Here is a 12,436-nt window from a genome sequence, read left to right on the forward strand (position 1 = left end):
AGGAGTACTTCAGTAGGACCTCTGCAAAAGAGCAACCAAAAGTGGCATCTCTTCTTCATATTCATTCCACCTTAGGACTGACTGTAATGACAAGTTCAACTTTTGCTTCATTAATTTTTTTAAATGAGAAAGATGATAAGGCAGTGAAAAGGCCAGCATCTACACACACACAACTATTAATAATAAAGTCATAGAGAGAAATCATAATAACAAACTGTCCTTTGGGACATATCATCTGTCAGTGTTTTCTCTTTTCTTACATTTCACATCTGCATTCACTCCATTTGGTTCCATTAGGAGCTCCCAGCTGTACACCGACACAGAGCCCACAGAATGACAGATATGGCACCAATACAGTCCAGTACACTACGTGCATTTACTGATGTTAATACAGGACTTGTGCTTAATTTAAAGGTCTGTGCTGTTTATCTGCAATACAGAAAGAAGGGGCTTTTATTTATTTAACCGATATTAATTCATACCCTCGCACAAGTTACCTTTTTTTTTTAAATAGGAATCTATAGCCTACTCTATGTGTTGAATTAGTTTTAAGTTGGCAACCTACAGAGTTGTAGCTTATGCTTGTTTGCTCTTCAGGTTTACAAATGTGCCTTGGCAGCAGACAAGCACAGAACCCCGAGCCAAAGCCAACTAACGTCTGGATGAATAATTCTCTGCAATCCAGAGATGTCACTGAGTGCTTGATCAAACTGTTCAAAGGTCTTCCCTATCAGTGCAATGCTAATGATGTAACCGCAGTATGAGCCATGATTAAGGCATCATTAAGACAGAGTGTAATACATATGGAAGACTTTGAAGGAAGTGGAAATAAAACTTTGTAATGGAAAAAGAAACAGCCGTGAGGTCAATAGGAATCTTTTCACTGGTTGAGAGAGACTCACACGTGGACCCCTCTTCCCTGGCTTTCCTGGCAACCCTGGAAGTCCTTTAAGGCCCTAAAAGAAAAAGATAAAAAGGTGTGAGACAGAAGCAAGTCTATTTAGGTTATATACATTCTACATTAGGTGAAGTTATATAAAAGCTGCAAGGCACTAAATCAGTGAGATCCTGGCAGGCATAAGCTTCCCTTGTTAAAGGCGAAGGCAGCCCTATCCTCCTTCTGCAGTCAATATTCAGCCCAAATCCACTACAGTGCACAGACTATAAGTCTGATTCAGTCCACTGGCAGAGGGGTCACAGCCCTGGTTCCAGCCAGAGCCAATCACTTTAATTATTGGCATAGGCTACCTTTAGTACAATTTCATACATGGATTAGCAAAGCTCTGTGATCAAATCTAATGAGGGGTCAATATGAGAAAGTTCGCTTGAAATGTTGGGATTTTTTAAAACTTTTCCCAATGTAGTTAGAAGTTAAAAAAAAAAAAGAAAAAAGGAAAATGGCCATAATAATAACTTGAGGCAGTTCAGCTGTACTTGGGATACTGTAATGTCAGCTGTATAGAGCATTTTTGCCTAATTCAGACAGGACAGATAGCTATAATTATACTCTTTCAGCCACCACACTGTAAAAAGCTAACGGGCTTTACGCAACCTTTAGATTATTTCGACTGAAACCATCAAGCATGTGCACACATGATAAGCACTTCGAGCTGCAGTTGCTGCTGGGCTTGGTGCCAAGGCCCTGCTAGAGCTCAAGTCTTCATAGAATCCACTCAATTTATAACACTATTCACGACTTGAAACTCAAATTTGACTTGAGATCATTTTGTCAATAAATTGCCATAGAATTCACTCACTCTGTGCTCGTCATGGTCAGCAACATACCAGATACTCAAGGTATTAAATCCCAGGGTTGCGCAGCTTTCAAGGTAGTACTTCTACAAGATTTAAGAATAAGCTCTTTCTCTCCAAAGAAAAACTGTAGTTCAAAAGGGGGCCAAATAATGCACTGTTAAAGAGTTTCCTACCACAATACTACTTGCAATACTTCATGCTAGCAGTTTTGCCAAAACAGAGAAGGCAAATAGTATAGGTGGTCTTTTAGCCAAATTAGAACGCTATAGAGTATACATCAATGAGCGAGACACCGAAAGCAGAGTCAGTGATATTTGTGAAGGCACTGAAGAAATTAATTTTACAATGGCACTGGAAACTTTTCGTGTTTATCCAATACCTGCAGATCCATACAAGTCATCCTGATATACTAACACGCAGGACTGTAAACTATTTCTTGACTGAGGGCCTTACTAGATTGTTTAGTTTTTTTTTTTTCCATCCTCGCCTCTTTGGGGCTAAACTCTGTTTCAAGAATTCATAAGTACTTCTGTTATGGATTAGATGTGACCTGACGTCTTTAAACTTACTGTTAAAAACATCTCCACTCTTGTAAACTGTTAAAACTGCCTTCTTAAATAGGCCATTAATCATTCTTATCACAGTGGAAGAGGATCAAAAACTTGTGCAGAAGAACAACATTACGTCACACGCACTACATCATGTATACAGCAGTAAACATGGACACCGCTGGAGTTACCCTTTACAATTTCATTTTAAAGTTTTGTGCAGTGGACGCCGACAAACCCGTAAGCAAAATGATAGCTAATTCTCTTTAACAAATGGCCTATCGGAGTCTGAGCCTGGAGTGTTGGAACCATGACGTTAGCGGCTTTATAGAAGCAGATTTTATCCCAAATTTCAGGACGTCAAGTCCTATCTTTGTTTACATCTACCAGCACCTCTCCACAAGTCTCACACCAAGATACTTATGTCAGTGACGTGAAAATTGGATGGAAGTTGGATGACCTGACTGTTCAGACTGAGGTCGCATTGGAAAACATCAGATATGCATCTGATTTAGGACAACAGATGAAAGTGTCCCAGGTCTGATTAAAAAAAAAATAAGTAAAAATAGGGATTTCATTTGTGCTTTTTTTTTTTTTTTTTTTAAATTAATCTGATTTGGGCCACTTTTGCCTGCAGTCTGAATGTTGCCTGATAGAAAAAGTCTGAGCAGACTCAGGGGCATACAGAGCTGTGGCTTAACTGTATAAGCAGGAAAGCTTTACAGTACCTAACGCGATCTTCACATCTTTACACATTTTGAAAGATGTGCATTTTTACAATGGAAAATGTGAGTAACCATTTTGTTTTCAACACAGGAACTGTGAATGACAAGAGCCAATATGAGTGTACACAATCGAAAATTGTTTACACATTTAAAGTATTTTGCCTAGATTGGTTATTGTGGGCAAGTGCTTTTTCCTTTTTTTCCCTCCCTAATGGCCCTGCTTTGTAAGTATCCATTCTGATAACTTACACCCCCTCTCAGAGGAATCCAACGCCTCACTGTCAGCCCCTCCACTCAAGCACAAACTGGCCAAGACCAGCTATGTACCTGACTATTTCTACTACTGCTGCTAAAGATGAAAAGAAAATAAATACACCCCCACAAACAGTACATTTTTTAGACTGTATGAATTGGAGACCTAACACCAATGAAAGGAGTTTAGTCAGAAAAACTGAGAATAGCAAATAATCAATGAGACTTTGGAATTGTTTTAACAAAAACAACACTTTGGTCAAGCACACATTTTGGAGATACACTGCTTGGTGACTGCCAGATACACAAAACCACACAAAGACACACGTAAACATTCAGGTCAGCAGCAGTTTTGAACATGAAAGAAAGGCAGACCATCTCATACACAAGAAGCTCTAAAACTGAGATGATTGTGTAGCTTTCATAGGAAAATAAAACACGCTGTGGCGAGCAAAACATAGAAAAACAATACCTAAGAAATAAAACATGCAGCTGTTATACTTAATGTGACATATTACATAAGACATCCATCAAATAAGCACTAAAACACCACTGCAAACAAATCATCAGAACAGCATGCTCCTACACTGCTTGCACAGAGTTGCTCTGTCACAGGTATGATAAACATGCACATGTTTAAAGGTGCAGGTTTGTGTTTGTTTAGAGCTCACACACTTACCGGTGGTCCTGGTTCTCCCTTAAGTCCAGGTGGTCCAGCCAGCAACGAGAAATAGGTTGGTTCCAGGTCAAATGTTTGGAAGCCGTCTGTTGCAGCTGGAGTAACTGGAAGAAGCATGGTGGGTTTGACATCCTGCACACGGGTCACTTTTAGCACAGGTTCCCTTGGGGCTTCTGTGGTCGACTGCTTTTCATGGGGAAAGAAGGTGTTGGAAGGAGACCCCTGTGTGGTAGCAGCTGTAGTGTGGTCGTTTGAAGTCATCTCAGATGGTCTAGTGGAAACAGGTAAATCCATGCCACTTACAGAAAGGTTCTGGGAGTCAGTATCTTTGGATTTGTGTTTTGTGTTCCTTCTGGTATGTGGAGTTGGTTTTGGACTTGGTGGTGTCATGCTGATCCTAAAGGATGTAGTGACTGTTTGAGTCGGAAATTTTAATGGGCTTTCCAACTCAGAATGAACCGGTGAAGAAACAGACACAGCCACTGGTTTTGGAGTGCTCATAACCTGAAATACAGATGTTTCGTTCTTCATCAGCATGTGTTCAGTTGGAGCAAGAACTGTAGTCCTGGTGTTTTCCCCAGTTGAGGCCAAAGTGGCTCTCCGGCGCTGTACAGAAAGCTCGGTCAATGACAGTGGAGTTATTTGAGTGACAGTAATGTTTGGATCCGTGGAAAACAGAGGTAGCAGGGGTGGCAACGCCGACCGATATGTGTCAGCTTCTCTGCAGTGTTTCTTAATGTAATCACAATAGTTTTGAGCTGCCTTAGCAGAAGGATAAATGTCAAACTGGCAAATGGCACCTTCAAATGGCACCGAGTGATGGTTCATTTTGCCCAGGAGGAAAGAGCCCTCCGGATCCAGAGCCTCCTCTTTTTTAGACTGCAAATCTGCATGTAGGATTTTCTTTCCACAAGATGTGTATAAAAACACCTCATGGCCTTGAACATCCAGGGCCAGTCTATGCCACTGGCCATCATGAACATTATAGTCGAAACTCACAGAGCTCCTCTGCCCCACATGCACCAGGACCTTCCCTGGTGAGAACTGCACTCCCAACTGCACTTTCCTTTTCTTAGACAGAACTAAAAAAAGAAAAGCACTGTTGATGCGATGAACAGAAAAGCTGAGGATTAGGGAGAGATTGGTGGAGCTGTAGGCAGCAGGGATAACGGTGCGCAGAGGAACCTGGATACGTGCCCTCGGTGTGAAGATAACTCCAGACTTGAAGGGAATGATTCCATGAGGGATGGATTGTGCACCGGAAGATGACAACCCACCTGCCCTTCGCCCAGAAAGCCCAAGCTGCTGCAGAACATCCACATCTTTAGAGAAACAAAAGAGAGAAGACAGTGACTTTTAGCTCTGTGGCCCTTTTTTAAAATATCATGATTTTATATAACACAACTGAACATGTCTGAACAAGTATTCACCTTTTTAATCTCTCTTTACTAAACATACTAGACACCAGCTACCAAAGGTCTTAGAGAAGAGCATATACTACAATATCAAAATTAAAAAGGAAAAAGTTAATTGCGTTACACATCTGCTTTATATGTGCACTTAAAAGGCTATTCAAAAGATGATCCCATAATAATTTGTGTAAGACACCACTTAACTTCCCACTCAAGAGCAATCATATGCATGAAAGTATAAACTGAAAAAAGTGCAGTAATGCACTTCAAATAGTAAATCAAAATGGTATGTTACCAAGCTGGGAGTTCACAAGTTTAAAGTTAGACTAATAAAAATCCTGCAGCAAAAGTTATTTAAAAAACACTGCATAAAATTTCCACTAGGGCCAAATGTCAACATCCAGTTTTGGGATTCCCGCTACTGATGTAATTGTTACATCAGTCTTAATTAGAACAATCTACAGGACATGCTGAACAAGTCCCAGGAGAAGACATTGGTTGGGTTTTAAGAGGTGCATTAGTGCAGAGACAGAAAAGTCATCTCACTTCGTCTCGTAACGACTGCTGCTTAAACAGGATCGCTCTGACAGGGGCACCGAGCTCATGAAAACATACTACACTGTTTCCTGCACGTTTTAATTGCTACTTGCTTCTCACAGGAGAAAAATGTGAATAATTTTTCTACAATTCTCGGTGTGAACTAATTTGTATTGCTTGCTAACTGGATCCACACCTTTGTGAACAAGGTTAATCAAATCCACATTTTGCTGTGACGAGCAACAACCTTTATGTCTAAAAGTATTATTTATAATAAATGCACATTCTGGAACCGAGTAGTTCAATCCCAAAAGTTAAATCAATTCCAAAATATATTTTACTTCTAAATCATCTCACATGTTAAAAAACATTATGAACTTTGTCAACTCCAAACCTAAGCTGGTGGTCCCAAGCCCCAAACCAAGAACCAGTGAAACAAGAGCACCAAGGTTATTTAAATTTGGATATTACTTTCACAGGCATAACATTCAGCGCTCTTGGAACCAAAAACAGATTTAACTTTCTAACATCAAAACAGACTAAAAATGTCCCCGTTATCCTACTATTGTCTATTGTTAGGCACCAGTGCAAGTCATCAGTAATGTCAAACAAAAGTCTTTTTGTTTGGAAATTGGAAATTAAGGTTGGAGGTTGAAAATGAAAGAAGAATTGATAATCCTCAGCCAATCCGCATATGCTGAAAACAGAATGTTAATGCTTGCCGTGTAGGAACTAAAATCTTGTGTATAGACTCTTCTAGACTATTAAAAAACAAACCCAGACAAGGCTTAAAACAAGCTGCTAAGTGAGAAATTATAGCTCAGTAAAAACGGAGAAAAGTATAGATGCTAGACTTGCTAGAAAGTGGGGAAACCCCAACTGTGTGCAGACAATGGGAGGTCGGCTTTTTCAAACAATTCTCATTGAAAAGGACCAGAAACAAGTGCAAATGCTTGAATCAGCCATAAAGCACCACTTAGAATTGTTAATATTATATATGAAAAGAGAAAGAACAGTTTTTCTTTAATGATTTGTGATCTACTGTAAGTACGTCTAAATGTAAGCGGGCAGGGAGGCCGCCTTAGGCTTTTTGCTACCTCCTGATGTGCTGGATAATAAAAAAAAAAAAAAAACACATCCTGAAGACAAAACACTGCTAAAGAATAAGACCTTTGCCATTACACTATTAGTATGCAAACCTTCAAATAAAGAAAAGAATAGGAGTTAGAGACTAACAATGGGAGAAGTTTTTTTGATTCTGTAAATGCGCTGGCATAGAGTAACAACAGGTTTTTAACATTTAACACAACAACTTCATTAATCACAAGTTGTGTTTACAGAAAGATAAAGAAGGTCAATCCAGAACTTGGTGTCCAAAGACATGTTTTCAATTGCAATGTTTCTCAAAAGAAACGGGGAGTGACCTATTGGCAACTGTCTCTGGCCAGAGGATTTTACCAAACCTGTGTGTAACTCAATCAAACGTCAGTTCAACTTTTCCATAACTATAGTTAAGCCATCATCTGGAAGAGAGCCAGCATTACATCTACAGTGACATAGCTTTAGGGATGCTGACCTTAATCATCATCTGAGGAAGCAGGTGGGCTGAGCCAAACCAAGTTGGTAGGTGTTTAGAGTATGTCAGCAATATGGACGTAACACGTTTTTAGTCTGATCAGGATCTGAGAGTTTGCAAATTAATGCATCCTTACATACAAAATCTGGATCTACAGACACTCAGCAGTCATTATGGAAAAACATCAGGCGATAAAAAGACATTTCTCTTTGATTGCAGTGACTTTCATTATCAGGCATCTAGAAACTGGCTAGAGCTTTGACTGCTCCTGGGTAAAGATCTGACAGATTTTGACTGACAGCAACAACATCAGATAACATGCTCATAAGAGTATTTAAGCTGTGCGACAAAAAGCTGAGTGCAACAGACATTAAGGACACAGCGGAGTGTGAGTCAGCGTACGAACGAGTGCACTTCAAGTGACGGGGAAGTAATCTCATGCATTGTGTAAACCCTTGGAAACCTTTATTAGGACATTTGACAAGTCTGTGAGGGCTTCGAGACATAAGAATTGAACGGTTGCAGATGGGAGAATGCTGTAAGTTCATCGGGCCATTTGGATAATTTTCCAGCAAAATAAATAGATGTATGAACACTGAGTACAGTGCTCCGAGCAAACCTACCGAGGGTTTGAAAATGTTTGAGTAACTAACATGGTTAAAGCAAATGTCCCCATCCACACATCGGTCAGAAAGCAATGTCATGACTAGAGAACCATATTATGAAGGACAGCTGTGGTTTCCTTAAAAATCCAGTGTATGTGTTCAACAACCACTTCACAGGAAAAAGGGAGAAGGCAGTGGCCAAACTCCAACAATATGCTTTCTAGGGACAAGCAAGCATACTGAACCGGGGCTTTTGGCCTCGATCGATCAAACAGCACCGCTGACCAAGCTGGGGGAAGTCCAGATGCTGATAACTTCGGTCACAGATAATCCAAACATGTGCATAAGGGGCCCATGTTAAGGTAGGACACTCACAGTATTTAGATTATCGTCACCCAATTTGCATTTCCACTGCCCTTCACTTGCATATACTCCTAATATCACCTGATATTCTTGCTGGGATGAGAAACTTTCAGTGTAATCACCCCATAAAAATCCTTTCTTCCTACATTATAACAATCCAACTTCAATACTGTGCATTAGTGAGGTCTCGTAACAGAACCACATACGCCGATACTCGTCCTAAAGCTACTTACCTTGTGCTTCTGTAAGCCTTAGAAAGCAGATCCAGCACAGTATAGTCCAAAGAATCAGAACTCTCCTGAAGAGACAAAAGCAAAAAGTCAGAAATGTTATGCCAAATAATCTTGTTTAGTTTATACTTCACAGTTCTTAAATATGTTATGATTAATGGTTGGTCTCTAAAATGTAAAAAGTGCCCTAACCTTCAAACTTTCTTTTTACCTTTCTCTGATCAGCAGGAGAAAAAAAAAAAAAAACTCACTCATTTAAATCCAGTCCTCAGAATCACTTGAAACATAAAATAATCATTGCATCTTAAAGCGTTAACAAGCAGATGGGACTGATTATGTAATTAATCAACAAACTGCTTCAGCTCCTAATTAATTCCCTACTAGCTTGATTAAAATGTGCATCAGAAGTTGCAGAACACAGTGCGAGTTGTAAAATGTAAGGATGAACCTGACACACTGAAACTTCCACTGAATGAGTGACAGCAGCAGCAGCAGCTCGGCTTCTTCAAAAGAGCCCAAACACCTGTTTCAAGACAACAATCTCTGCCTTAACCTGCTTCCTGTGCAGATAAGCTACCGCTCCACATGTTAACAGCCGGTGAGTGCTCCCCCCCCCCCCCGGACCACCTCTGCCAAATCACTAGTACACGTCCCTGTATCGCCTTAAAACCATCAGTTTCAAGTGAACAAAGAAGATGAAGGTGATATGTTGCATACATATTTTCACTAAGCGGGACAAGCTGACTGAACGTTTCAAAAGGCATTTCATGAATCTAAATAAAAACTTAAAAAAAAAAAGGTGCAGAATGTTTTCAAACCTGTAAGAGCTCATATACTCCTTCAACAGCAATTAGATTAACTCCATTCTCACATTTAACGCCTCAGATGCAGTGATGTGCAAGCACATTTTCCACTTTATTGATTTCTCGGTGACATTTACGCAGCGTCTCAAGATAAGTGACAGGAATGTTGACTGCTCACATTTAGAGCAAACAGCCCTCTGGAGCCACAGACCCGTGGAGCTGTACTGTACAAAGCAGCCTGTTAAGCAAATCAAGTTTGAAGTGGCACCGGCCCAGTGACCAGTGCCGTAATGAAAGCAGCTACAGGAAATCTTTAACATTTGTGGTTTTTCCAGAGTGCTGGTGAAAACCACCGGTCAACCACCGACACAGTGACTGCTAGTTCAAGCTCTCCATCCTCTATAAATCCCATCCACTGCTCTCACATTCATAAAGGGGCGTGCTGTGCCGTTTGTGGCCCAGCAGTGTTATATGATGCAACACTTTCTGACTTTTAGTTCCCCCTCCCATTGGGACTGCAAGCCAGGATGCACAGCAAGGAGAAGAGAAGGAGGAGACAGAATAGTGGCTGTCTCCTCCTCTCATACATCCCCTTCAAATCGGTCCCAGACCGTCTGGCAGTTCATTCTGATACAAGCTGCAAAGACAATTTCAAGAACAGCACAGCTGACTACAGTGGTTTCCAGTGAGAGAGCAGAGGAAATTGTTTCCATAAGCTGCTGTGCAGCCTACTTAAGTGTACCACCTCTTCCAAGTCACAAGTGCCAGGTAGACAAACCACAGATTCTGCAACAAGTTAAATATGACAAGTGAGCTACTAGCAACTAAGCACAAATTACCGTCAAACGGACACTGCAGCTTAATTAGACGCAGGTGAAGTTCACGAGCGCGTGAATGACTCCCTCTTGAATCCGGTATCTCTTACAACAGCGAGACAAAATGTCATTTTGTTCAGATTTTTTTACAAACATATTGACTCACCCCCCGACTCCAGTGGCTTTGAGTTTGGAGTACGGGGCATTGTCCGGCTCCATAGCGGTTACTTCATGCTTCTTTGGGAGTTTTTACTGCGGTCCAGACGAGGCAGACAAACTTTTTCCATCCCAGGTGTTCTTGGAGGGTCGCGCGAGGAGCGAACGTGCCGCAGAGCCGAACAACCAGATCAAAGGCGGCGGCGGGGCGAACCAGCGGGAAAAAAGCCTGCTTTATGCCATTGTCTGCTGTCTTCTTATCGCTGTAGTCTCCTTCCAGAAGATGACTCCAAATAAAATTTATATATATTTCTTTTTTTTAAAAAAAAAAAGGAGGTTACGGAGAGCTGCTCCACCTGTGCGCTTCTTCCTTTGGCGCGTTTTGCAAAGTCAAACACACGTCAAGTCACAGAGAGGACTGTGTTTGTGGGTGCGTGCACTTCCCAACGTGAAAGTTTATTGTGGACTGAGGGGGAATCTTGAGAACCGGGAAGGGGTAACACCTCCCTCTGTCGCCCTCAGCTGACATCGAGGGAAACACAAGTGCAAAACAGCGCGCCTTCGCTCGGAAGGTGTGTCGTGTAATGGGAGTCCCGCGTGCGTCCTACAGGTTACTGTGCTTAGAAGGGACTGAAGTCGTTGTGCATTTGCAACTTGAAGCAAATTCAGGGCCACAGAACGATTTTTAGTAGTCCAGGTCCCTTTGGTCCTCCCCACCCCACATGAAACTTTCACCCCATAGCAAAAATAAATAACAAAATACAGTGTTAAATTATGAAGAGTTGCATTTTTTTTTTAATATTAAAAGGTTATTGTAAAAATTTGTGTTTAAATTAGTGATGAGCTTCTTCAGTTTTAGCACCCTAATACTACATAGCTTGCTCTTTGTCACACTGGCTTACTTAGACACTTGAGCCATTGTTGTATAACACAAATTTTCCACCATGTGTTAAGTAAACGTATCTGCTTTTAAGAGGCCAAGGTGCCGTGTTCTTGCCTTTATAAAATTAATCCCAGATGGTTCACCAATTTTTCTTCAAAACCTTTGATTTATACAGCAGTTGTGTGATGTATTGCACCAATCAGCCACAACACTAAATGCAACACTTTATTTATTAATGTACATTGTCTTTGTTAAATTAACGGGAGACAAAAGTTGATTAATGCCGAACTCCTCAGTTCATCCGTCACCATGGAAACATCCTTAAATTTAAAGGTAACATAGGACATCTGAGAGCTGCTCTGAATTACCTGGAAACTAGCTGCTGATGAAGACCACATTGCAATGTCCAAAAGCTGCTAAGTTTACACTGACCTTTAGATTCTTCTTTCAAATTAGTTAGTAACACAATACCATCACAACACTGGTTCTGCAACATATGTATTTTCCATTATACTGTATAAATGACAAAGTGCAACATGTTCACTGTTAGCCAAAGCCTTCTCACATTCAACAGCAGCATAAGCAATATTATTGTTCACACACTTCCTTGCGTAGTTTGTCTGAAGGATTTAAAACATTAGCCACAAGACGGCAGACTGGTGCCCACTCATCCCTTACCATCGATGGCATTTCTCCCTCGTAACCTTTTGTTTTTTGCAGCAACACCTGTTTATGTTATAGAAGTCAATGCTGAAATCACAGCAGAACAAAAGGCAGGGGTGACATACACAGATCAGCCACAATATTAATAACCCCCCCCCCCCCCCCCCCCCCCCAAAACCCCTGTGGTTTTAATTTAAGTTTTTTTGTAAAACATTTTGAAACCATAAACCCTGATGTATTATTATGGGTCATCAAATTTTTGGGCCAATGCTTGCACTTTTCCTTGAGTATTTAGTTAATGTACTTCTACCACCTGTACACACAGAGTATCATATTTTGCTGTGTAGCTGCAGAATACTGACTCTTGTCCTTCCATGAGTTTTATTAAGACCCCCTGCCTTAATGTTGTGGCTGATCGGTGTGACACACGTAGA

The 12,436-nt window shown here is 40.8% G+C and overlaps 1 protein-coding gene across 12 annotated transcripts in view; it reads right to left on the minus strand.

Annotated features, from left to right (window-relative positions):
* The window catches only part of col27a1b (collagen, type XXVII, alpha 1b), a 58,789-nt gene extending 47,710 nt beyond the window's left edge, over positions 1 to 11,079 (minus strand). For 3 of the 12 annotated variants that reach the window (XM_067521141.1, XM_067521135.1, XM_067521134.1), the window contains exons 1-4: positions 10,467 to 11,056; positions 8,686 to 8,750; positions 3,960 to 5,281; positions 903 to 956 (exon numbers count right to left, since the gene is read on the minus strand). In XM_067521141.1, coding sequence (XP_067377242.1) covers positions 903 to 956; positions 3,960 to 5,281; positions 8,686 to 8,750; positions 10,467 to 10,519 — 1,494 coding nt within the window. In that variant the 5' untranslated portion in view covers positions 10,520 to 11,056. Of the gene's footprint in view, positions 1 to 902; positions 957 to 3,959; positions 5,282 to 8,685; positions 8,751 to 10,466 lie in introns of all 12 variants that reach the window. The other 9 variants (XM_067521143.1, XM_067521140.1, XM_067521144.1 and 6 more) reach the window with 8 other exon arrangements.
* Between the last annotated feature and the right edge of the window lie 1,357 nt (positions 11,080 to 12,436).

This window comes from Channa argus, chromosome 11, assembly GCF_033026475.1.
Source record: "Channa argus isolate prfri chromosome 11, Channa argus male v1.0, whole genome shotgun sequence".
In the NCBI taxonomy this organism is placed as follows: domain Eukaryota; kingdom Metazoa; phylum Chordata; class Actinopteri; order Anabantiformes; family Channidae; genus Channa; species Channa argus.